The sequence below is a fragment of the Aspergillus welwitschiae genome, assembly GCF_003344945.1.
Source record: "Aspergillus welwitschiae strain CBS 139.54b unplaced genomic scaffold BDQ94scaffold_4, whole genome shotgun sequence".
Taxonomy (NCBI): domain Eukaryota; kingdom Fungi; phylum Ascomycota; class Eurotiomycetes; order Eurotiales; family Aspergillaceae; genus Aspergillus; species Aspergillus welwitschiae.
This window is the reverse complement of record NW_020798698.1, coordinates 746,730-772,735: the sequence shown is the minus strand read 5'-3', so window position 1 is coordinate 772,735 and position 26,006 is coordinate 746,730. Positions and strand designations below refer to the sequence as shown.

At 51.3% G+C, this 26,006-nt stretch overlaps 7 protein-coding genes across 7 annotated transcripts; 2 read left to right on the top strand and 5 right to left on the bottom strand.

The window, feature by feature from the left end:
* Nucleotides 1-991: 991 nt before the first annotated feature.
* Nucleotides 992-2,989, bottom strand: BDQ94DRAFT_136623 (putative C2H2 finger domain protein). The gene has a single exon (XM_026764902.1). The coding sequence runs from the start codon at nt 2,764-2,766 to the stop codon at nt 1,390-1,392; it is 1,377 nt and encodes a 458-aa protein (XP_026630578.1). The 5' UTR covers nt 2,767-2,989; the 3' UTR covers nt 992-1,389.
* A 2,259-nt stretch (nt 2,990-5,248) lies between these two features.
* BDQ94DRAFT_136621 (uncharacterized protein) lies at nt 5,249-5,737 on the top strand. Its single transcript, XM_026764901.1, has one exon. The coding sequence runs from the start codon at nt 5,270-5,272 to the stop codon at nt 5,693-5,695; it is 426 nt and encodes a 141-aa protein (XP_026630577.1). The 5' UTR covers nt 5,249-5,269; the 3' UTR covers nt 5,696-5,737.
* Nucleotides 5,738-5,742: 5 nt separating this feature from the next.
* Nucleotides 5,743-10,762, bottom strand: BDQ94DRAFT_182854 (pleiotropic drug resistance family ABC transporter). Its single transcript, XM_026774256.1, has 5 exons — nt 10,127-10,762; nt 8,528-10,040; nt 6,929-8,422; nt 6,409-6,878; nt 5,743-6,354 (listed from the first exon to the last, which is right to left on the bottom strand). The coding sequence occupies exons 1-5, from the start codon at nt 10,702-10,704 to the stop codon at nt 5,931-5,933; spliced, it is 4,479 nt and encodes a 1,492-aa protein (XP_026630576.1). The 5' UTR covers nt 10,705-10,762; the 3' UTR covers nt 5,743-5,930.
* A 1,040-nt stretch (nt 10,763-11,802) lies between these two features.
* Nucleotides 11,803-12,212, bottom strand: BDQ94DRAFT_136619 (uncharacterized protein). Its single transcript, XM_026764900.1, has one exon. It carries the CDS (start codon nt 12,139-12,141, stop codon nt 11,908-11,910), a length of 234 nt encoding a protein of 77 aa, XP_026630575.1. The 5' UTR covers nt 12,142-12,212; the 3' UTR covers nt 11,803-11,907.
* Nucleotides 12,213-12,994: 782 nt separating this feature from the next.
* On the top strand, nt 12,995-19,506 carry BDQ94DRAFT_182850 (putative Rho guanyl nucleotide exchange factor). Its single transcript, XM_026774255.1, has 3 exons — nt 12,995-18,046; nt 18,114-18,383; nt 18,437-19,506. Exons 1-3 carry the CDS (start codon nt 13,538-13,540, stop codon nt 19,166-19,168), a joined length of 5,511 nt encoding a protein of 1,836 aa, XP_026630574.1. The 5' UTR covers nt 12,995-13,537; the 3' UTR covers nt 19,169-19,506.
* A 330-nt stretch (nt 19,507-19,836) lies between these two features.
* On the bottom strand, nt 19,837-23,877 carry BDQ94DRAFT_90855 (GTPase-activating protein). The gene is made up of 3 exons (XM_026776823.1): nt 22,812-23,877; nt 22,404-22,755; nt 19,837-22,357 (listed from the first exon to the last, which is right to left on the bottom strand). The coding sequence occupies exons 1-3, from the start codon at nt 23,617-23,619 to the stop codon at nt 20,107-20,109; spliced, it is 3,411 nt and encodes a 1,136-aa protein (XP_026630573.1). The 5' UTR covers nt 23,620-23,877; the 3' UTR covers nt 19,837-20,106.
* A 182-nt stretch (nt 23,878-24,059) lies between these two features.
* On the bottom strand, nt 24,060-25,937 carry BDQ94DRAFT_136611 (uncharacterized protein). Its single transcript, XM_026764899.1, has 2 exons — nt 25,434-25,937; nt 24,060-25,359 (listed from the first exon to the last, which is right to left on the bottom strand). Exons 1-2 carry the CDS (start codon nt 25,668-25,670, stop codon nt 24,421-24,423), a joined length of 1,176 nt encoding a protein of 391 aa, XP_026630572.1. The 5' UTR covers nt 25,671-25,937; the 3' UTR covers nt 24,060-24,420.
* Between the last annotated feature and the right edge of the window lie 69 nt (nt 25,938-26,006).

Genomic DNA, 26,006 nt, shown 5'->3' with positions numbered 1-26,006 from the left:
AAACCCACGCGCGACTCAAGATGCAGTACAACCTGATTACATACACTAGTCTAACGCTAGAATGGTCCCCGTTAATTCCAACCTACATATTACAACTGAACACAGTCAATGGATGCTCCCATCCAGTCCAGATGAAGGTGCATGCAGCTGACCCGCCGATCTGTATGCGAACTAAAATCTCACCCACCCCAGCCAGTCCCAGCTGAATTCTGATACACTAGTCTAGCTCGGCCGGCAGGCGGGTAGGTTCTGGGCGGCCGATTACATAGACGCACAGAGGGAGGTACACTCAGATACGTATGTGTTCGTAACTGGACATGTGTCTGCCGATCAATCTCGGTGATTTTCTTAATGTGTCCGAGTACCTCCAGAACTAACGCGTTGCATTACCCTATCGGGCGCATATCTAGAACCGGTATACATGCCTACCGAGCATATTAGGAATGCACCATGGTCCTCCCCGATCAACGACCAAAGCCTACGGGGGTGTCAGCATGTAAGACGAACTATCGTTTCAGGTAGTAGGCCCGTGGCATGATTTTGTGTACCCGACGATCTGGTAGTGGAGAGAATTGGACTGGACTAGAAGGAGGAAACGAAGGAAGGAGGAAGGAAGAAAGGGGCCAGCTACGTAGGTCAGTCCCAGTATACTACTGATCGGATGGGAAACTTTCGTTTTGGAGCGCCGGGGGTACCCGTGCCACGTGGAACGTTTCACTTCGTTTCGGGCTCCATATTCTGGTGGATTTGCAGTATCTGGAATGGGGGGCTATGCTGACATGCACCGGACGATGCTACTTTAGTGTCTGGGAATGATTGGTGAGGGGGTCTCTGGAAATGTGAGGCGAGCTGAACTGGTTGGTCGATCTCACAGTCGCTGCGGCTGAGGATGAATTCATACTTACTTACCTGTCTATCTTAGGAGTAGTATCTATCGGGTATTATCTTACGGAATGGTAGAATATGCAGTATAGTGGTAAGAATGAGGTATCATCGCATTCTCTATTCGTCATGAACTCCACGTGCTCGAATAATGCCGAAAACCAAAACCATGTAGCTCAGCAATCCCTTGCTCCTTTCTCTCACTGTGTATGGGGTATTGTGCAAAACCAGGGAAACCTCAAAGGGGTCCAATAAACATGACATAAAACATAGTGAATACAGGATATCAGTCATTAATCATCATCTCAGTCAGCCCCGCACACGTAGACGTGCAGAATCCATAGCCAGACCGGGAATATTAAAAGGAAGTAGATGAATCAACATAGGAAATAAAGAGAAAATAAAGAAGCAGGTCAAACCCAGAAAAATGAAAGGTTAGAGAAGAGGAAAAGGAAGGCGGGGAGGGGCAGTAGTTGGATCGTTTGGGAAGGAATTGTAGCCTTCACTTCACTTCTCGCAAAGACCGACCAACTTCCACTCCCCTTCCACCTGCCGGATGATGTCTTCTTCCACTGCCCATTGGCGCAAGAAAGTATCCTCGGCTTCATGGTTCGCGTCACCTTTCTCGTAGTGACGACCAACATGCTCCATTCGATCGTTCCAACTCCGGACTCCAATGAACCGCTGTCCACAGAAACCACAGGCGCTCTGGGTAGGTGGCTTGCGCTGTTCATGCCAGCAACGAGCCCGAACCGCTTCAAGGCTCTGCTCGAAATCATCGCGCTCTTTCTCAGTTTCGGGCTTCTTGCTGTTGCGTCCGACCCAAGGAGCATGCATGCGACGCTGGTGTTGGGTGAAGAGATCCTTTCGGTTGAAGTCATTTACAAGATGTGTCTCGTTGAATGAGGCACAACTGTTGTTCGTGTCCTGATCCTTGCCTTTGAGATTATCCAGACTGCAGCGTCCGACGTCACAACGGTAGAACCCAGGTTGGATGTGCTGCGAGGTCACATGGCGCTTCCACTCGTTCTTCGAAACGAAGGTACTCTGGCATCCATAGTGGGAAAAGCTGCAAATGAATACCCGGCTGCACTTCGCACTTTCCTTCTTACTGCCGGTCTTGGTAAGGGCCCGAGCTGCAGAGGTAGATTTTGCTTTGGTGGATGTTTTGCGAGGCCGCTTCTTGCTGATGCGGCCTGTGTTCGTGCTAGACAGCCTCGGTGTCTTGAGCTGATCACTGGAAGAGCTACAGGCTTCTTGCTGACCTGCTGTCTCTGCGTATTGGCAACTTTGAATGTCACAGCCGGTATCGAATTCATCGTGCTGGGGAGGGCTGTTGTAGCAAAACGTTCCGCCCATAACATGCTCCGAATCTGACTCAAGTTTCACAATAGGGTCGGGGTCGGGATATACTTGGGAAGGCGCCACCAGACTGTCAACGTCTGTTAGAGCAGATGGGGAAGAACAAGTCCCGAATCCCAATGGCGGAAGTGCGACTTCGTCGCAGGTGTATGGAGGAGACATATAGCATCCCATGCTGAACCAACTCGAGCTACCGGTGGCGAGACTGTCTTTCGCTTCTGGACTGGAGACGAGTTCATTGCTCCAAGGTGAGCCGAACTCAGAAGAAGTAGCAGTCAATGCGTCGGTGTTTTGAGGTAAGACTGGCTCGTTTGACCACGACATGGACGGGGCGATGTAAGGGTTCTTCATAGGTAGGTCGATAGGAGGAGAGAGATGAAGTTGGAAGCTTGAAGGGCGTTGAATAGCCGTGGGGTCCGCATAAGGCTCGTACTGACAGGGAAATAGTTCATAATCCTGGGGCAGATTGTCCTCGGAGGATGTATGCGGGAGGTCTGGGAAGGGTTGAAAGTGGGCCATCATGTATAAGCTGCGACGTTGTGCTTGCTTTCCAGGGATCCAAAGCTATGCCAGCTGAAAGGTCGCTGCTTTATAGCAACGGAAACCAGAGGCAGTACCTCTTCAGCTGGGGGTGCCATGGTTATGTACTGGCCTACGAGGGCGGTACACACGATGGGTCACTGCGAACCGAGAGGAGCGTGGAGTCAAGGCCATTGTTGAGCCGCATCGACTGAACAGACTGAGCCATTATTTGTCGAGAGCATCAGGTTGGAGTGCACCTTGGGAAGCCGGAGTAGTGCGCCCCTGCAGCGTCGGCCGATAATCTTCTAGGCCGGGCGTCTGGATGTCAACCTACTCGAATCAGCCAGTCATAATCTGCGATTTCGGGAGAAGTCCCCCTTTTTTTTTATTTTCTTTTTTCTTTCTTTCCATTTTCTCCCAATTTTATTTTACGATCGTTAATGCAATTTAATTTTCCTTACTTCTAGGTGGGTATCGATTCCGCCGTGGAAGGTTTGGCTGGCATCGTCGTAAGACGGCGCCTGTGGGCTGCAAGGATGGTGGCCCTCGTGTTTGGGGATTGACAGAACGGCGGCATCCACCAGAGGAAATGATCGATCTGGGCAAAAGGTTGGGCCTGTCTCCAGGCGTCTCCGACCGTCCGCCTCCCCCGAGAGAGCCGCAAAGACGGTGAGCGACAACAATCCATTCGCGCTTGGAAGTGTGTCTTTGCCAGTCTCTGGCGTCAGACTATTTCCACACCCTCGTAGCTTACAGCCCAAATTTCGCGCATCCACATTCCAACGTGTGATTGGCCTTGCTGGCCTCTCGTCTCTTTGCCCAACACACCCAGAGAAGGCAGTTCAGCCTCAATGATAGGCAGTGTTGAGCTAATGCTGCATTAGTCGGGCAACGGAGGAACCACTAAGCACCACAGGGTTTCGGGGGCCAAACTATACGGGGCTGCCGCGGGTCAATTTAGCGAGCGTTATCGTCGAGCTCGTCTGATTGTGAACCAACATTTCGAGTCATTCGCTGCATCAACCCTCGCTCCCATTCGGTATTATGCTGCGGGAACTCTCAAACGGGTAATGGTCGACGATTAGCGGAATCCTGATCTGTCCATAGTTGGTTGCCTCTTGCCCAGTTGTTGACCTTTTCCAGGGTGCGGTTTGGCCCTGTTGCCCATGCACGCACGGCACTAAGCCCGCGCCACGCTGTTCCCCGACACGCTTCTGGAATGGTGCACAGAGAACACAGGAAGAATGACAAGAAGTCACTAACTCTTGATCGGAGGAGACACCTGCGGATAGCCCCTGGGGTGCCACCCGCCCAGGATATCCGCTTAGGGTCTGACAGCTCATACCGTTAGTATCGTCTGGTGGTGTCTCTCGTTAGCACCTTGGTCATCCTCCGAGCTGGGATTCGTTATCGTCGCTTGGATGGGGTAACGTATTACTGGAAGAGCATTGACCCACTTCCTACTATCTACCCCTTTCCTGTCCATCATCTGCTGGACTCGGGTCGTTAATATGAAAGTTCACGAAGCAATGTGCATCTTGTGGACGCAGCTGCTTGAGTCCACTTAGTGCCTATTTTTGGGGGCCGAAAAAAATCCACTGTGTCACCGCTCGAAGATCATGGGAGTACTTAACCTCTCATAGGGCACTTCGTTAAGGACGAAATTAAACATTGATGATTATGGATACACTACTTTGGTACTACGGGGTAGCGTTGATCGAGTCATAGGCCGATCTTGTGATGAGCACCAATTGCTGGCCAAGGCACAGTTGACTAAACAAGTTAACAAGGCCATGTCGCATCGGACTTGATCCCGGCGATTAGTTCGAAGGTCGTTTGCTGTCATCCCCGTCCAAAACTCTCAGGCCAGCGTATCAGGCCTGGTCAAAGTCGCGCTACACTGGCATGCTGGACAACCAACATCGGAGACACACAAACCCCCGAGCGGCATCCTCGTGTGGCTGAGGCGTTGGCTGTGCCCTCGAATCTGCCTTACTACTTCGTAAAATGATTCGCCGTCGTCTCATCTGCCACGAAGTCTTGCGAGGCTTCTTTCCTTCGAACCCTTGTCTCCGACAGCATTGCCAAGTGATCAGGACATCCCTACCCCCCCCGCTAATGGACGGCAACAATGATAACATTGAATCTTTCGATGACTACCAGCACGGAAGGAAAAATTAGTGCGAATCCACCATGACTGCAGCTCCCTCGCAGCTAGCAAGCGTGGTCGGAAGCTTCCGGGAAATTAATTCAGAAAGCCACATGATCGCGCGGTTAACTCCAGTCTAGCTATGGAGTACAGAGTAGTTACTCTGACTGTGACTCTTACTCAATTGGGTTGGCCAACTAACTAGCTAACTAACCACCATAACTAGTTACTAGTTAGTTACCTCTGAGTCCGACTCCGAGCGACGCGGATGAACATCCCTGCTCCTGGAAGCCCAATCGGTAACAATCACGTATGGTAATTTATCGCCCAGAATCTTTGCCTGGTGCGACGGTAATGTTGTGCATTCAACATTCCCCGAGGAGGCTTTTTCTTTCCCCTCTTCCCCAACCGGGAATATCCCTCCATCGATCCATCATTTCATTTCATTCAGCGCCCGGGCGGACACATCCTTTCCATCTATTGATTTGGTCTGGCATGGTCTGGGTCTGGATCTCACGCCCGCCCGGGCTGCGCTCTGCGCTGCAGGCGCGGCACACCGCATGCGTGTTGCACCACAGCCCCAGTGACGCCTGGGTGCCCTCACATGTATGTATGTATTATGCGGGAATATCTATGTCTAGCTTCGATGAAATCATTGTACTCTATTCTGTACGATTAAATGACATCATGGGCAAGGCAAAGCCACAACGTAGCGTTTTGTGCAATGGTGACAATGCGCCTTGTTGGGGTATTATGCCGGCTGCATCTAGACTCTGGTGAAATGTTACCCTAGGTTATCTGAATCGGGGAGATTGAAAGAACATAGTGTGGCATTCATATTAGATGTAAAGACCATGGCCTGTAGACTAGCGATGACTATCCGACATACGAAGGAGCTAAGACTAGTAACTATGCAAGCCAAATACCCCCATATCTACTCTACTTTGTAAGAAGATGATCTAGCCTCTGCCATGCCAATCTAGGCTTCTCCATCTATCTTTCCTGTCCTTCCAGCCTACTCTTCCTTCTCCTTGACCGATTTCTTCTTCGGCACTCGCACCAGCCAGTACAAGAAAACGGCTGCGATAGCGTTGAACACAATGAACGCGAAGAGAATACCCACATTACGCCACCGGTCCGAGTAGCTCATGCTCAGTGCGCTCAGATACTGATCGGTCTTCGAGATCGAGCACACAAGGCGTTCGGTGGTATCTTCGGGATTGAGTAGGGTTGCTTGGTAGTTGCGAACATATTCGTCTAGGTAACCGGAGCAGTTTTGTCCCGTTGGAGGTGGGATATGCAGCAGCTCAATATCGGAGCACTCAACGTCATTTCCTGCGATGCCCACACTTAAGACGGAGGATACCAGATAGGTGAAGGGTGAAACCCGGTACATGAAAATCCAAAAGCGAGGAAGGGCAGACGGGGTGGCCAGGACGCTAGATTTACAACGATAAGCCTTCCTGACAGACAAGCGATGCAGTATGACTTACCCATTAAAGATCAGGCAGAACGAGAACGAGAACAGAAGTTGGGCGATGTTGCTACCTGTATCTGGCTGTTCAATGCCTGCGATGACCATAGAACTGAATGTTGAGGTAAACACCATAAAGATTAGAACGAGAAGAAACATGGTGCCACCTCTTTCGGTGACCGTATGCGTTGGAATGGCGTTGCGATAGAGGCCGATTGGATAGTACCAGCAGAAGTACGCCGGAACAGCCATGAGTATGTTCCAGGGCAACTCGACCAGAACGCTGGCTAATATGAAAGCTACCCAAGAATACGTTTTGGAGGGCCTTTCTCGAACTTCATACAGAGCTCGCTGTCTTGCGAAGTATGGCATCATCTGTTGCACCAAGTTGGGAAAGATGATCAACAGCATGAAAATGGCGAACATCTGGTTCTGTAACCCTTGAAGACTGTTCGGCTCTCGCCAAAACGTGAAGCCAATAAATATCGGCTATGGTGGCCGGTTAGCTCTGCATACCGAGAGGACCACGAGATACTTACTGGTATAACACACATGACAGCCTTTGAGTAGATGTATGAAGGACTACGCCAATATTGTTGGAACATCCGCTGCAGACAAAGGGCAAATTGCGCCCAAAGAGGCATGGCAAACGCTCCATATCCCACCATCCGAGGAGGTGGTGGCCGCTGCAGTAGTTCTTGCTTCATCTCGGCAAGGTCTAGACGTACCTGAGTGCGCTCAGGACTTTGATTCCACATCTCTGTCCAATCTCGGTCAGCATGGGATCCTGGGGCAGCTTCAATTACTTCCAACATCCACTCGGCAGGGTTAGCGTTCGGGGGACATTTTGAAGAGCCTTTCCCCTCGAAGTATTTTATTAAGGTCTCCATGTTCGGTCCAAGCTCTCCAAAGTACACCGTCTTGCCGCCCTTTGCTAGGAATAGCAGCCGATCGAACTGCTGCATTAGGATTGCTGATGGTTGATGAATGGTACATAGGATTGCTTGTCCATGATCTGCTAGCTTTCGCATAAGGGAGCAGATAGACCATGCAGTTTGACTGTCGAGTCCTGAAGTGGGCTCGTCGAAAAATAGAAGTAGGTCGGGCTTGGCTGCGATTTCTACTCCGATGGTCAATCTTTTCCTCTGCTCAACGTTCAAGCCCTCACCCAAAACGCCGACAATGGCTTCTGCGTAAGCTTCCATGTTCAGCATTTTGATCACCTCTTCCACGTACGCGAGCTTTTCCTTTCGCGGTGTAGTAGCTGGCTGACGAAGAAGTGCGCTGAATATGAGGGCTTCCCGCACCGTGGTTGTTTCCAAGTGCAAATCTTGCTGTTGGACATAACCAGTTTTCCTCTGAAAGGAATCATCCCGCATCCTCCCGTCAATTAACATATCGCCAGTAACCACGCCCATGGTCACCCGGTTGGCTAATACATCGAGGAGAGATGTCTTCCCGGCTCCAGTTACACCCATCAAGGCAGTCAAGGTGCCTGGTTTAACCCATCCATCCACATGATCAAGGATCCTGCGTGGCTGCCCCTTGACCTTGATATCGTAGCAGACATCTTGCCAGTGAAAGATGGATGTTTGTTTGACAATGGCGGCTGTATGGTCAGGCTCTTCACCATCGACGGCGTACTTCTCCGAGGCTGGACAGCTTTCCACATCCCCGTCACCAGGGATCCGTCTTGCAAATGCAGGAATCTTCCCGCGAGGAAAGACCAGAATTTCGCCTTTCGAAGGCTTCGCGCGGACCAGTTCACTGCTGATGATGTAAAGTGCGAGGGAGAAGAACATAAAACCCAATAGAATGCCATAGTTGCGCCAAAGGTGAGATCGGTAGTATTGAAAAGAAACATTCAGGTATCTGTCGCCATCAATGTAGTCTTGACCGGCCACTGCACCATTCTGGCTGCAGATCTTGGAGCTAATAGGAGCATCTTCGTAGCCTGGCCCCGAAGGTACATAAACTGCACACGGGAAACGACGCTCACTAAATTCGTTGATCATGAGAGACTCGAAAGCATACTACCCAAATGTTAGCAATGGTCATGGGCCTTGAGCAGAGTTGGTGTTGAATTGCAAGCAAGGTGTGGGTGTGGTATTGTTGACTGGTTATGCAGGCACACTTACAGCTATTGGGTCCAAGTAGTTCAACCATCGGAACCAGGGATGCATATTGCGGACCGGGATCGTAAAACCCGTGTATATCACGAGAATCAGCATGAAGATCGAAGAAGGTACCATCGCCTGGGCCATAGATCGCGAAATCGCTCCTGTCCAACGGAAGATGTTGGACATGGTCAAAGTAGTTGTCACGGAGAATAAGTAGAACACAAAGAAGTGTCCAGGGGTACGGCGTAAATTGGACATGAAATAAAGGAATAGATTGAATACCACTGAGACGATTGCTTTCGAAGGAAGATCAACAATCATGGAACTGATTGCCTCTGCCGATGGATGATAGAGAGCGTACTTATCATGCTTCTCTACTATCGGTCGTTGCTGCCATAGAGTAAGGATCTCGAGCGCACTTGCGAATCCGTTCAACAATATTCCAAAGAAAATCAGGGCTCCTCGTTGGAAGAAACTATCTGTCGTAGGCCCAAGGTTGTAGAACACGCTAGAGATAACCAAGGCCATGACACTATTGCCGATAACACCAGCCAAGGTCATACTCATATCACCCTTGAGACGCTGAAACCCTCTGCGAAGGCACAGTCGAACTTGCATAGGGTACGATAGCGTGTAGGGTGATCTTGCCCGTGTCCTTTTAGCCTTTTCGGCCGCACGAGAGCGGTTGAATTCTGTCAATTTTTCTCCTCCTAACGGGAACTCGTGCTGAAAAGCCTCAATGTCAGCGAGCAGCTGCTTTCTCTCAGCGCTGTCTCTCCATCGAGCAGCAAACTCATCAGGGGTACGAGGCACCAAGCGCTCATAACCTCCACGAACCTTTCTTTCCGTTGGACTGGTCAAGGAAGTTAAGAAATCGGCAGTGGTTTGTCGGTCTGGGCAATCAAATCCCATTTCGATGAAGAACTGTCTGGCATCCCCGGAGCGCCCGAAGTATATTTGCCGGCCTTCGTAGAGAATAATGACCTTGTCAAATATATCATAGATAGCTTGACTAGCTTGGTAGATTGCCACAATTGCGGTAGACCCTGTATAGTCCGTGGAAAGCCGTAACTTACGGACGAACTCCAAAGCCGTTGAGCTATCCAGGCCGCGCGTACTGTTGTCCCAACATTGCAAAGGACACCCGCACAATATGGTCTCAGCTATACTGACACGCTTCCTTTCCCCTCCGGACACACCTCGGATATATTCATTACCCACACGCGTGTTTATGGTATGGCTCAGACCCAACATTGCCATGACAACATCGCGCATATGGGTTGCGTACTGCTCTCTAGTCACACCCGGAAATCTGTTGGATGGTGTACGAGCATGTGCTGCAAAGTGCAACGTATCGCCTACTGAGAGTTGAGGGAAGTGAATTTCGGTTTCCGCTTGGTATATGACTTCACCTCGGAAACGGCTATGCATCTCATCCCAAGATATACCCTGATATTGAATATCTGTTCCATGGTCGAGCCATAAGCCGTGAGTCTCGCCTGCAATGGTCTTGAGAAAGGTCGAGCAACCACTATAAATATTACCCGTTAGCAATATGAACATGTGTTTCCACACCACGTAATTGAGAGGCTGGAAAGCAGCACTGCATGAATTTACCTTCCAGGGCGGCCAAGTACTACCAGCAGCTCGCCGCTGTGAACGAATCCCTCGAAGTTGCGAAGAATATCAATTCTGACTTTCTTCCCACAACCGAGCTTTTCTCGAAGCCAACCGAATCCTTTCAGCCACATGTTTGCGACATTTGTCTGGTAATCAGCTGCAGTTCCGTAGCCGAAGACGTTCAAGTTGCGAAAGGAGACGCCGGCCGTGCGGCGAGGATAGCGATCTGGATCACGCGAGGTGATTCTGAGTAAGTTCTTCGTCCATTTCCGCGAGTTGAACTGATCCGAATTGGGGTCCAGCTCCGGGTCGCTAGTAGGATCAAGGAAGGTATTCGTCCCCTCGCCGGTGCTGCTTTTACTGGATAACTGTGAAAGGCTGCGCGCCAGGGTGGTTATTGCCTCCTGATCTTCCCGTCTGATACTGTCTTCCGATTCTATGCAAGCGGAATCTGAGCTCTCCGTCTTTCCCCCAGAGGTGATGGCCGCGCGCATTGAACTTTCCAGCTCCGAGCCCAGCGCAGCGGTGATAGCCCGGGTCCCAAAGGGCGCAGGAGGGGCTGGCTGACTGGCCATAACAATTGTCACCAATCTGAGGTTACGCAATGCATAGTAGGTCACTAGAATTGTAAACAAGCAACGGCAAGTCCACTGTCAGACAAAACACAGAGATGCAGGAGACACAAACTACAACAGGAGAAAAGGGAAGAAAGCAAGGAAGGAAGGACTAAGAGGGCATGTTAAGGTGGTCAGAGAACAGATGAAAGGGGTCCTAAAGTTTCAGTGATTCAATAAGGTTCGTTACCTGGTACATTGTCGATGGTCTCGAAACCCGGAAGACGGAAAGCCAGCATCCGACTTCACATGGGCATCAGGCTCAAAGAGCTACCTGATCCTTGTCTGGTGATCCAGGCCCGTATCTGCGGAAAGTTAAGTATGTTGAGCAATCAGGTACACACGACCTCTCAGTTCCTTCCCGGAAACAAGATCAACTCTATGCTGTTTAACTGTTCTATCATCTCCTATCCTATGATGAGCTCATGACCAGAAACAAGATCATATATGAGGTAGCTTGTGAATGACTCGTCGAAGGTGAAATATAACGGCGAAGGTATTTTTCAGGTTCCATCACCAAGTCGTATTCATCATAGGCCCAATTCGGTCATCGCTCATTATCTCAGCGTCACTTCCGCGGAAGGTTCTCAACGCAGGCCCTGATTGGGTGCGTATTGAATGCGTATCTCGGGGGCTTTTTAGCTCTGCATCCGCAAAACCCCACCGTTACCCCGGATCTAAACCCTTCCGAGCTGTCAGATAGTTACCATGGAAGATAGTGAGCCACTACCACTATACCATATACCATATTACCATTCCCCTGTAAACGGACAATGGATTATGGATCGCTTTGGGATGTCAGAACTTGCTCTGTACGGTTGCAATTCCATTCCAAGCAGTGCGTGCTTATCGATCAATCTTGTGTCTGTAATAAATACCACCCCTCCTATTATTTGAGCTGGAGATTTGCCTTTGCAGGTATTTGTAACCAGTACCGATCTCCAAGTCAAATGACACATCAGAATAGCATTCGGAAGCATGGTCTTCCGATGCCATTACTGACAAACAAATATCAAGCCACACGTTCTTTAACACACAAGGCAATTTCCACCGCTGTTACTCTTAGAGGAGGAGGGGGCTCGTAGGGATAACATCGCAGCCCGATGAAGTTTCTCTTCTATAGTGCCTTGGAAAAAGATTAAGGAAAGTCATGCTGCTTTGATATTAGCTACAGGTCACAATAATACTAGTCGTACAGCATGGGTATACCCTCACGCAATTTTCAGCTGTCCCTGACCATAGTATCCCGGAAGTCACACAGGCTAAATATATATAACAAAGTGTAGGTGGTACTGTTGTAGAAGCGATCATGGCTAGATAGAGTAGGTTTCCGGTTGAGGTTTCAGTTATTGGCATTGAAAAGATGATTGTGTTCGTAGTACTACTCCTACTTTTCATATGATTATACTGTAGATACAAAGAACTAACAAAAACCACCAAAAATGTATATAACTCTAGTTATAACTCTGAACTAGTATTGATTATTTCTATGTTTGTGTTGGCCTCATCACGCTCTCCCTTAGGCCCCTATATATGACATATGACACTTTCTATATTTATATGTGCTTAAACTTTGTGTCACAGGAAAACCGTAGGTTATGGCAAGATTTACAATATGCTTCAATGCCATACACCAGATTTATCTTGAGTGGACTACGAGGTGAAACAAAAACATTCAGTTGATCAGGGTATTTCGATTCTTGACTTCAAGGCCCTTTATGAAGCAGGATGAGTCTCGTGCTCGGTTCGGGTAAGACTGAGCCTCCGCCATAGTTAGCCACTGCAGTATCAGTAATGATAATATACACTAAGTTGAAATAAACTACAATTGCAGCAGCTTGCATTATTATCTATCTCTTTTTCCTTTTCTTTTTTTTTTTATTTTTATTTTAATTCTTATAGCCATGGCTTGCCGACTTTGTAAAGACTGACAATAAGTAAACAAACGCTGCGGATTTGATGTCCGGATCAATCAAGATTGTGTGGAAATCACTGAGTCTCGTCCCACCAAATTTTTCCAGATTTTCCAATCGGATTGCTGAGTAGGAGATAGATCTCCTTCATGTAGACTGACTTGACCACTCGCATTCTCGCCGACAATCAGGCATACAGGCATGGCAGACACCCAGCATCAGGCACAGAAGATGACAAACTGACCGCCTACCCAACCGGCACAGCGATTAACTACTAGTAGTAAGAGTTAGGAGAGGAGGAGTGCCCACCGGCACAAAAACAACCACCATCGGACTGACGGACTGTTACTCCAAGACCAGATCATCAATCCCTCTCTCTTTTTCCCTCCGTTCAATCTTTCACGCCCTTCCCCACCCCCTATCCCCTCCACCTAATCCTCCCCTCCTCCTGCCCTCTGGTCTATTGTTTCATTTCACCACGAACGATATTCTTTCCGACCGTGGGACATCCCCCTCCCCCTTGTCTGCTGGGGTATGCCTAGAGGTGGATCTCTTTTCCCCGGACCTCCTTCTTAATTGTGGTCGGCCGACGTCCGGATGAGGCTCGACCTCCCATCGTTACCAACAATCCACTGTTGGTGGTAACTGGTGCTACGACTAGTTCCTACATCTTATCTCGCGGTGGTAAGGCTGGCCCTGAGCGTGATCGGGGCTTCCGGTGGTTTCTGTCAGTGTCTGAAGTGAGCCGATCTAGCTTCACTCAACCCGGGAGAATCCTTCCCAGGCCGTTCCGGAGCCTCGTCTTCCTAACTCTCACTGTCGCGTGCAGTCAGTTTTGTCCAACCTGCCGTTCATTTTCCGCTGGGCCTCCTTGAACAACCATGGCGCACTACCAAAATGGTTATCCAGCCTACAATCAGCCGCCCGGTTCCCCGCCGAATCCCACTCAGCACAACCGTTATGACCTGTATCCCACCCAGCCGACGAGCCCACAATTGCGAAGGATGCCCAGTTATAATGTGGGGGATGACGCGGGTCTCTTGGGCTCCCCTAATTCCCAGAACGCCAGGTCCACCGAGGTGAATGCTCGTTATCCGGGCTGGAATGCACCGGCCGAGGGCCAATCGAGCTACAATGTCCTTAATACTGGACGAGATGATTACGCAGACCCTCGATATGCGCACGTCCCTGCTCCCACTTCGCCTCAGTTGTCGCGCACCCGGGCTTCCTCACAATCAAGTTACCAATACCAGTATACCTCGTCGGTCCCGGCCGCCACATCACCTACCCAGGTTGCATACAACCCCCAACAATATGCCTTGCCCCCTACACCATCGCAGCAGCAGGTAGGCTTCAGTCCGCTGGCATATAGTGGGCCTAGCACCTCGTATAGCAGCACGACAGCCTCCGGCCACCAGCCCTATAATCCAGCCGCCTACCAGCCTGCTAGCTTCGTCGCATCCCCGGTGCAGAGACAGCCAACAAGCGCCTTTGCAAATGCCCCCCCTACACCCCAAACTTGGGGTCCTCCACACCCGCAGTTGCCGCCGCCTCCACCGCCTCGGGGACCGGACCATCCCTATGGAAGCCGTCCGTCTCCGCAGTATGGAAATGCTTCGCCAGGTATGCAGTACGGGTTCACAACTCAGCAGGCATCATCCTCAACCACACTCTCATCTGGCTCTTTATCCTACGGCACAGCATCACCTTCTACAACTAATGCTACCTATATATCTGCCAACAGCTCTTCTACTGCTGTTTCTGCGAACGTTGCAAGCCATCCCTACGCTGGAAGTGCACAAGTTCCAACCCACATGCCGCAGTCGCTGCCTCACCCTGGAGATGTGATTACTTCGTTCGATGAACAACCTCCTGCCCCCCCAGTCCACTCGACACCCACCGAAGAAGCCTTCGGCAAGCGGTCTACTTTGACACGCCCCGGTTCAGGACGATCCCTTCCAACACCGCCGATCTATCCCACTCAAACGCAAATGTCACCGCGTAGGACAGACACTTTGACTCGACACCCGCAGTCGCGCCCGCTGCCTGGCCCTCCCGTTGATGCGGATGCAGATGCAGACCCCTATATGGCTGCCAACGGACATGGAAGCCGGGATAGTCGACCCAATACCAGGCCGGGCTATGATGAGCTGATGGAAGAGGTCGAGGCTGCAGTTGCGGATCGACGGACAACTGGGGAGCCTGGCTATAGCTTGGATCCATCACATGGGAATCCTAACAGTGCGTTGGTCCTGGAACCGTCAAATTGCGTTTCACCAGGTCCGCGGCTGTCCCCTGACGAGAGACATACTCACACCAATGGCAGTATCGCCACTGGCACAGGCCAATATGTGAATTACGATGCGTATAGCGATGATAGTGATGCAGAGGCTGCTGCAGGTCTAGCTATGCTGCAAATGGCAGATGAGGAAGACAAAGCACAAGCCGAACGCCTGCAAGACCGTGCGCGGCGGGAGACCACTGCTTCCATCATAAGTGCATATGGAGCGCGATCCGAGAATCGCGTACCGTCTCCTCAGCAAGACTGGCAGCAGGATGAGCTTGGGTCCTATAGCGAAAGCTACCGTCGTGCCTCACAATATGACGAGACGGATCACTACGCAAATGGCCATAATGATGACGCTGGTCATCCTAGGCTTGCGCCCTCTTCCGGCTCCATGAGAGGCTCTAACCCCTTTGCAGATGGCCATGAGGAGTATTCGGATGATTATGACTACCCACCTACAGCGCTCGATGCTTCTGGGTATCCGTACACTGACATGCAACATCATGCACGAGTGGACGCTGGTGGTACCGGGGGTTTGTCAGAGCCTGGAGCGTATGGACGCCGGATGAGTTTCGATTACGGCGATGAGACCGACGGGCCCTTGTCCGAACATAATGGTCTGCAACACTCGGGAAGTGAGAGCTCAGGCAGGGGAGAGGAGCCTGGGGACCTCTTCTTCCACCCTGGCATGCGGCCACTTCCACCGGCTCCCGTCGAGCCGGCGAGTAACCCGAGCTTAATGTCGCATTTGATGCCGGCAGGGACGTACCGGCACCACGAGCAGGGTGACGGGCGGGGCTCTACCCAGTATACACCTTCCCATTTCCCTGTTGCTCCAGACTCGTACGCTTCTTCGACCGTGTCCAGCCCTACCCAAGTTCCACGGTCGACTTCTCTGTCGAGTCATCCAATTGGGCCTCGTACTGACCCCCCTATCAGATCGAAAACCGATGCAGACCGGGCGAAGTATAAACAGCAACAGGAGCTATTACGGCAGCAACAGTATGGCGCGCTCAAGCTTGATGTTTCCCCGGATGCTGCAGCTGCCATGACGCTTGATCTGCCCACCATCCCTGCGGGACGCCGTAAGAAGTTCAACCCAACAAAATTGTCTTCAGAACAATTCCGACGCTGTACGGAGCCATGGGCGTTGAGCTCCATTCTAGCTTGGATCCGAGAGCTTAGCGAAGATGAGACGGATTTAAAGGAACATGCGATCGTTGAGGCAATTGTTGCTTTGTTCACCCACAAAGTCCCGACGATGAACATGGCTGATGCGGAAACTCTAGCCGCACGGGTAGTCAAGAACATGCTGGCGGAGGGAGCCTTGGTGAAGGATGAGGAATGGGTCAAATTCGGCACTGGAACTTTGTCAGGCGTCCTATTCCAGATAACGGGCACAGGATGCTACTCCTCCCGCCTTCATGAACAGGAAGCGGAAGTGTTCGGACGTTGCTATTCGCACCACTGCATGCGAACGCTGAAAAAGGTCAATCTCAAAGCTCAGATGATGGAGCCAGAGAAGAAAGCAGAAGACTGGGTGACTTTTTACAAGGTCCCCAAGGAAGTTTGGGAGACGCACTCAAAGAAAGAGATTGATCGACAGAACAATTTGCACGAGATTGTGACAACCGAAGATTCCTACATATCCCAGCTGGACGTTCTGCGCGAGCTCTACCGGGATCAGCTGGCAAATATGCAACCGTCGGTGATTGCACCGAAGCGCCTAAACCGGTTCTTGAACGATGTGTTTGGGAAGGTAGATGCCGTCAAGAAAGTCAACGAAGACCATCTCTTGGCTCAACTCAAGTATCGTCAGAAAGAGCAGGGTCCATTCATCGCTGGTTTTAGTGATATTTTCCGGGAATGGATTCGAAAGGCAAAGATGGCCTATATCGACTACGCGGCGACGTTCCCGAATGCCAATTACGTGGTGCGCAAGGAAGCAGAGAGGAACGTTCATTTCCGGCAGTTCCTTAACCAAGTCCGTGACCACAAGCTTTCGAATCGTCTCAGCTGGGACACGTACCTCAAGGCTCCCATCACTCGTATCCAGCGGTACACCCTGCTGCTCTCGACGGTGCACAAGAACATGGTCAAAGATTCCGAGGAGAAAGCAAATTTGGCACAAGCGATTGATGAGATTAAAATGGTGGCACTTGAATGTGATCATAAGGTGGGCGAGATGAGTAGGAAGGTTGATCTCATGGAGCTTTCTACCAAGCTTCAGCTCCGCCCGGAGATGAAGAAGGACGTTGAACTCAATCTGGAGCATCTGGGCCGCGAAATCGTCTTCCGGGGAGACCTGCAGCGGCCAGGGACACGAACAAGATTCTTGGTGGACACTCACGCCATACTTTTCGACCATTACTTGGTACTTGCAAAGGCCTTCACAGCTAGGGACCCGTCGAGAACCGTGAAATACGAGAGCTACGATGTATCCAAATTGCCAATCCCCATGGATCTTCTGGTTCTTGAGAGCACCAATGATGACCCGGTCGTAAAGTCTGCCGTCCGCGGAGTCGTGGCGCAATCACCAGCCGCCGTTGCTGGCCGTGGTGCTGCCGGCGGGCCTTTAACCCATACCGCCAGCGGCAATTCTGGCATCTCGGGCAATTTGAACGGAGGCAGAGCTCTGGTACCTGCCACAGTTCTGGAGAGTTCCAAAGACGACAAGATCCTGTATCCTTTTAAGGTCAAGCACCTCGGGAAAGCAGGAACCTATACACTCTATGCCTTTTCGGCCCAAAACAGGCAAGACTGGTGTGACAAGATTACCGAGGCGAAGACCAAACATGCTGCCGCCTTGTTCGCGCAGAATGCGGAGCCGTTCAGGCTTCGTGTTCTCGCTGACACTGCATTTGCCACCTCCGACAACTCGTACATTCCTACTGGTGTTATCATCGACGGGACGCCACTTGATCGTGCGATCAAGGACGTAGAAGAGCGGTATCATGGCTCACCACGGCCGGCGCCAGTTTGCCGGACTGGGGTCCACTGTGCCACGGTCTTCCAGCAGCCTCCTGGTCGAATGAGGTGCGCCATTGGCACTGACTATGGTGTGTATATTTCGGACTACAATGACCCTCGTGGCTGGACTCGGGTAAGTAGCTCTTTGCAACCACATATATTGTCTACACCCCGTCCACATACTAATTGTGCCGTTTAAGGTTATACCCATTGTACGCGTGACACAAATTGCTGTCTTTGAAGAATTCAACGTGTTTCTGCTCATTGCGGACAAGTCGCTGATTGCTTACCACCTGGATGTTGTGTGCCCTCCGAGCGGGGTTGCAGCACAGGCAACCACAGACTCGTCGCGTCGAGCGCCGCAGAAACTATCGGGTAGTCGAGAAGTAGGTTTCTTTGCAGCAGGGCACATGAAAGACCGGACTTTGGTTATGTACAAGAAGCGTGATGGACTGTCGTCCACTTTCAAGGTTTGCGCTGCCATGTCCCCCACGTTGTTCCGCATACTCATGAGAGTTCATAGATACTTGAGCCAGTCGCGCAGAAATCGTCCAGCAGCAGAAGCCGCCTTTTCTCTCGTCGTTCGCAGACGGAATTCTTCCGGGAGTACGATGAGTTTTACATCCCTGCCGAGAGCTATGGCATGAATCTCTTCCACTCTTCCTTGGCAATCTCAACTCATCGCGGCATCGAGATTCTCACCATCGACAAGAAACACACGTGGTCGGTCCCCGATTTCCGATCTGAAGCCCCACCTGAAGCGCAAGCCCACCTTAGCAGTATAGCTCAGCGGATTGGTGCTCTACGCCCACTAGGCATGTTCCGCCTCAGTGACAGCGAATTCCTGGTCGTATACACTGAATGTGCCGTGTATGTCAACAAACATGGCGATGTATCACGCAGCGTGGTTATGGAATTTGTGGGACACGCCCACTCTGCGTGCCTCTACGGAAGGTTCCTCATTCTGTTCAATGATGACTTCGTTGAGGTGCGTAATGCCATGAACGGCCGCCTTCGCCAGGTAATCCCGGGCCACGGAGTCGTCTGCCTTGACGATGGCAGCCACATGCCGGGCTCTGGTGCGAACAGCATCCCTACGAGCACCGGAGGTGCTGTCAACCTCTCCAGCGGATTGTCCAACGGTGCTTCCCTGGCAAACAATGGCCGCACGGTCAAGATATGCATGCAACATCCTGAATACGAGCGAAGTCAATTGATTCTAGAGTTGATCGAGAACGAAGGGCGAAAGGATTAATTTCCATACTAGTGAGCCACTTGTGCGGAAAATTTGACGTGTGCCAGCTCTCATTTTCATTCGATTTTCCCCACTTCCCCCTTTCTCTTTCGACTTCTCTCTTACCCCATTATTATCATTTTTTTCTTTTTGACTCTATACCCCCATTTTTACCCTTCTTATTTCATGGTGAATATATTCCTTTCCCTTCATCTTTATCTTTTCTTGCCGTACTCCAGGGCAGATTCTTTTTGGGCCATTGAGTACGGGTTTGTTGATCTTGTACATACATAGTTGGCATAGTCAGTCAGACATACATAAGATAGCCTCGCATTGTAATGCATAAAGCTCAATTTTGGTAACTATTTCCTCACCTAATATATATGTGTAACACAGCTTCTTCCCTCCATCAATCATTTGACTAGACCGAACTAGCTAGTGGTAGATACAAACGGCTGGTTGACTGGCACCTGAAACCTGCCGGGAAAATTTCTAGAATAAAACAAAACAAAAAGAGAAATATTCATACAGCGAGCAGGGGAAATTTGTCACTCTTGCGATAGCTGTACTTTACAGTTCGTACTAGCTACTACATCGACAGAGGATTAGTATTTAAATAACTGTATGTGCTCGCTTAATTATAGTGTGATTCTTCTACAGATCATACTACACAGTTTATAAAGCGCAAAGCAAGGTAGATCTTTAGTTGTATTGCGGGGATGTGATAACAACATGGTACATGCATGCATACATACAATGGATCTTCCAGAAACAACCAGCAGACGTCTAAATGAGGATAGACAAGCAATTGTATGAGTGATGACCGGCAGTAACCAGTAGAATAGATATAAAATCATGAGGCAGACAATGTAGGAGAGAGGGAGAGAAGGATTCGAAAGGAGATAGGGTGGGCGGGGGGAAAGGAAGGTGATGGAGGTAGTGTTGGGGAAGGGTTGGATTTAAGACTCGAACTCGACCTTGCTAATGACGTTGTGTTCGGCTTGACTTGGCTCATGTGGGCTCGGGGTCCCTTGTGCTGTCTGCTCATGTCCGTCCTTATCGTCGAGTAGGGATGCATCGTCCTTGCCACGCATGCTGACGACTTCGGCGCCCTCGAGGAGATCGCGATCTGCATCTCTGACGCTCCGTCGCTCGGGATCTGCGCCGTAGGCACCTGCGCCCCAGCTGGAAATGCCGCCGACCATTGCGGATGCGGTGGCAACGCCGCCGCGAGCGTCGTACTCCTCCTCTTCATCATCTTCTTCGTCGTCGCGGTTGAGGGCGGTGCGCTCCAGTTCGCGTTGTGCTTCGTCCATTCTCTTCTTGACCTCTGCGGCCATGCGGATACCATCTGATACGATGTTGTCCAGGACTCCGCGGAGACCCTTGCCTGGTGGCACGATACCGCCTGAGGCTCCCGCTACTGAAGCGCCAGCTGCTGCGCTAGACTGGGGCTTGGGTACGCCGATGTTGGAGAAGGTGGTGAGGTTGGATGAGAGAGACGAGGAGGCCAAGGCTTGCAATCCATGATCGGAAAGGCGGAATGATTGTGGGAAGAATGTATCGAAGAATTGCTCCAACAGTTCATCAGCAAGGATCACCATGCGGAAGGTGGGTAGAGTAATGTGCAGAGGATTGTTCGGATCGAGCGCGGGGTTTGCGGATTCTGAGACGGCGCGATTGTGCTGCGTGTTGGACTTGTCTTCATTCGATTGCTTCGCCAGTGTTTCGGTCTCAGCTGACGCAGCCGATTTGGTATCTTCATTCACATCAATGAGATCTTCCTCATCATCATCACCGATGCTGAATGACCCAAGCTTATCGGCTGTTTCCTCCGCATCCGCCTGATCCTTCTGCTTTTCAACTGCTCGGCTGTCCGGATGGCTGGGATCGGCATATTCGAAACAACGACGGATAAAAGAACTGACACTGCCCAAGAAACGTTCGTCTGTACTGAGCCTATCCGGGTCACGTTCATTTGTCTTGATGTCTTCCACAGACTGTGTGGGAGAAATAGCTCCGTCAAAGCCTCGCCGAGATAGGAAAAGAAGTGCCTCTGACATGCGAAGAATGCCTTCCCGATCCACCCGACCAGTCCCTTCATCATCATAGAGGTCGAAAAAGTATTGGATGTTGTTCATGATGTCGCGGGGCCCTTTAAGTCTTGCAAGGCCATTGACTACATTTTGCAAGCTCAAACCTTCGTCAGGGTCCGTTGCCCATTTGCGGAAAAGTCGTCGTGTGAACTCATGATCTGCTGGTTCGGGTTTATTATTCCACAATGAAGAGGATTTGCCCCAGCCCCTCAGACTGTTGAAGCCCTGATCGGCTGACTCCTTTCGCGAAGGGGGCGAGTCTGCCACTGCCCATTTCGCTGTGGCTGCGAGAAATTCCCGGAAAGCGTTGTAATCCATGTGAGTGGGACTAGGACCAAGACCAACACGGCCTACCTCTCTATCCACTGGAGGCCCAAGGATCGATGTCCTTTCAACCAGTTTCTTTTCCTGGCGCCTCTTTTCCTCGTCCAAGAGTTTCTGCCTCTGCTGATGGTCATAGAGAACCTCGTAGTAACGGTCGTAGATGACGCCCAGATCATCCATGCTCAGCTTCTTACTGTCTGGACCGAGATTGCGGATGGATGTCCGTTTGGCGAAACTTTCAATGTTCTCCAGGACGGCATCCTTGTGCTTTTCACGCTGTTCCGTAACCGTCTGGTGAGTGATCTGGGAAAATTCTTTAAAGGCGACAACCATAAGCTCCTGGAACCGTGTGATGGCCCTCAGCTTGGGATTCTCAGACCTCGGATGGGCCGATTCATCGAGACGCGAGAAGTATGCCTTGAGGACGGAGATAAAGGAACCATCATCCTGGATATCCAAAAGTTCCTCACCATTGATCCGAAGGATGGCCAAGCCAACCTGGAAGAGAACCTTAGGACCCTCGAGGAAAAACACATCCAGTACACGGAAGGCGAAAACTAATGGCATGGAGTTGATGTAAAGGGAGAGGAACCATGGGAGGGAAACAACGGAGAGCTGCACATCAGATTTCGTGAGGTGGTCCCAAAGCACGGGCATGGTTTTCTCGACCAGAGACTCAAACACTTTTTGATCGAGCAATGTGCCATACATTGTCGTGGAGTAGTACCCTGGAAGGAGACGATCGCAAAGCACAGACAACAAGAAGAAAGCCTGTGCCTCCGACATGTAACTGCAAGGGTCAGCTTCATTTCCTAAATTGGTACTGGGAAACCCACATCAAGAGAGCCGCAACGACTATGTTCATGGCCTGACAGTATCCGATCTCCGCGTTGGTCCAACTGTAGGCAGTGAGGACCCTCCGAAGGCGACCGATACCTTCCTCGCTCTGGAAACCAGCATACTCAGGCAAGCTGCGGTTTAGGTCTTTCTCGATCTCGTCAATCGCCAAAGACTCCTGGCCAGAGAACTTTGAGAGTGTCTCTGTATACAATTTAGGAGATCTCAGACGAAGGTAGAGCGAACCCGACGTCACCTCCCAGATCTCGCCGCGAAGACGATTGGGAAGACCGACTCGAATCAACTTATGGAAGGTCGGCTGACGAATGATAGTGGCATTGCGGCCATTCTCTACAAGAATACTTAACAAGCGTCCCAACATATAGAACTGGGGCTGGGCTGCATACCTCTAAAATATTCTCCCCATAGTCTCATCTTACTTCGATCCCGCAGCTTGCGAGCATCACCGGGATAACGGAATATCATTCCCAGCCCGGCATCAGGTGGCTGACGCTGTTCAGTAGTCTCCCCGTTTTGGGCTTTAGATTTAGCACCAGACAGTAAGTATTCCGAGTAACAATCGTTTACGACTATGCGCAAGTTCTCAATCTCCTTCATGCATTCGCGCAGCCCCTTCTTCAACCCGTCGCAAAAGCGTTCGCAGGCCTGCCTGCTTCCAGCCAGCTGGATCGTGAATCTTTGCGGAACGAAGTCGGGGCTTTGCTTCCCCAGCGCACCATTCCATGTTGTCAATGCAAGGGAGAAGACATGGCTAAGACTGTTGAGCCGTTCCACCCTCCGGATGCAGCAGAGAGGGATAGTAAATCCGTTTCCAGAAGGTCCTGTGCCGTTGGTTTGACCAGCCCAATGGGTCGATGCCCCAAGGCTAGCAGATGGCGTAAAGCTCGTCGGCTGGGTCGAGAAACAGATGAACCGTTCGCTCAGATGGAGTCTGCCGGCATAGCGGTTCCCAGCGCGCTCAACAAAAGGGCGATTGGATTCTCCGTGAGACGGTGATGAGGTATGAGGAATAGGAAGGATGAGCTCTGCGGTGATCTCTTGCAGCGGGTTTTGGGAATCGGGGAGGCGGAACTGCTGGCGAAACAGGGAGGCTTTGGACGGGTTGCGGTCGGAGGAGGTCAGGGTAGGAAGAGTGAAGTTCGCCGGGTCGATGAAGGACTGGGCTTTCTGAACGAATGACGTCCACTGCATCATGGCGCCCGGGAAGCTTGGTGCGGTGGCGTGAAATGAATGAGCAGGCAGGTATCCTCCTGCGTCTAGGGTGAGTATCCGGCTGACGGCCGATTCGGACGGAAGCGGGAGCTGCTGGAGCTCAAGCGGCAGTCAGGGTTCGGCGAGAAAGATGCACAGAAGCCCACGAATGATTCGCAAGAGGGATCAGGGTCATCGTAGAGAGCTAGCGCAGCATCGTCCGGCGAGGGCTTCTGGCTGCGACAGACAGAAGAACCTGGGGCGATGACGGTTGGCATGGTAGGAAGAGGAGGGGAAGGTTGGCGGCGGCCGTTCCTGGCAGGTGGCCGTGAATATCCTCACGTGACAGGGATCTGTCTTGCTCTGAAACACCACGAGGCAGCCCCAGTGCAGCTACGTGAACCCCTGCTTTAGGTGTTACTGGTGATGCATGGTGCATAAGTGCTTTCGCTACGGAACAACTTATAACCATATTGGAACTACATAAAGAAACTAGTGGAGTCTGACTAGTAGCTTGGTACAGCCGACAGGGAAAAGCCGAGAGTGAACTATAAATCCCTGCAGAACACGATGAACGAAGTTTGAAAAGGAATTTTGAGAGGAAAGGAAATTGAAACGAAAGTTCGCTTTATAGAAACACATTGAATGAAACAACAAAAATCCGGGAAATGTATTTGTTTTCATAAAAGTGCCCGAATATTTGGTCAAATCCATATTTTGATAGGAAAGGTCAAGGACAGTGCAGTATCTTGATTTGCAGTAGGAAGAGGCAAAAGAGAGCAAGTACTATTATTGTGGATCGAATCAGTTCTTAGCCGAAGATACTTCCTCAGCCACGGCCTCTTCATCACTGTATGCCGGTGGGAGTTCTTCGGACTCCATCATCAGACCTTGCTTTTCAGACACCGTACCCTGTTCCAAGGACTTCTTGGGAGTAGAGCGGCGGAAACGTTGCCACATGAAGACCACGATCTGGCCGACCAGCATACCAAGGGCGCTCGCGGCCAGACCTGCCAAAACACCCAGCACAGCGGGAACCACGATGAAACGGACCACGCGGTGGACGGTGCGTTCCCACTTGCCATGGTGCATGTGGTGCATGTGGTGGTGATGGTGGGGGCGGTCAAACTTGTCCATGTGGCCGTGGAATTCAGCCTCCTCTCCCTCCATGGGCGGCATGGGCGGTATGCGCTCAGGGTCGAACTTGTCATCGGGATGGTGGTGATGGTGATGGTGAGGGCGGGGCGGAGGAGGGAAGTCCAAGCCGTGAGGACCACCGCAGTGCGAGCCCTTCGGCTTGGGTCCCATTCCAAGCATACGGGCCTTGGCCGCTGCGAACAAGGCGCGCATGCGGTCGAACAACAGCTTCCTGAGACACTTCGGCTTTCCGCGGCATTGTTTCCAGGAGACGCGGTCGGGGGTCGCTTCTTCGATCTCAGTCTTGGCGATGTACAGCTCGCCGCTGCTAGGGTCATGGAGAAGAGTCAAAGCCACCGTATCCAAGGGGACGGGGCGACTGTCGAGATCGAGGACAGTGAAGCGCACAGCGACCAAATCCATAGGGTCCTCAGGCGGAGTGGGCAAAGGCATTTCCTCCACAGCATATCCCAACGGAATGGGTTCCGTCTCTACGCCATCCGACGTCCGGCGCTGAACGGCAGTGATGAGAGTGGGAGGTGGCGGAGGGAAGATTTGGCGACCGTTGGCCAGAAGGAAGCCATTTTCAGTGGAGAAGTCGACCAACTGAAGCGACTGTTAGCATCCATGTCCCTTCACCTGTCCCAAGTCGTACTAGACATCGGCTCAGAACTACTTACCAAAGAGGTCTGGAAACCGTCAGTCCAGCTGACCTTCCCATCCTCACTGACTTCACGGAACGGACATTCGGTGCAGGCAAGCTCAACCTGTTCCTTCTTGGGAGCATAAACCTCCAAAGGGTGGAGGGGAGGGAAGTCACCCTCAGGGGCGATGGCTTCTTCGACTTCGGGGATAACAAGGAAGGCGTTGGCGCCGAGAGCGAGAACGCTCCCCACAAGGCACGAACGGAGGTGCATGGTGGCCGAGGCGGATCTAAGCCAGGCACCGATAAGACGGGTGAAGAGGCGCTATAGACTAAGAACGGTGGAATGAAGAAACGTTTCGTGATGGGAAGAAGAGTACTTGAGATGAAAAACGGATGATATTCAGCTGTAAAAATAAGAAACAGATGATGGGGGGAATGCTTTGATGATATGGATTCCACCAGCGAGCACTTCTTGCATAGCCAGCCAGGAGGGGGTTCAAAGGCGAATCGCGCATCGTTCGATTTCTTTCCTGATTGGCTGTTGATGGCGCGCGGGTGGAGCAGGTGACGCATGAAATCCCCACCGCCTGCTTCTTTGGGAGCAGCT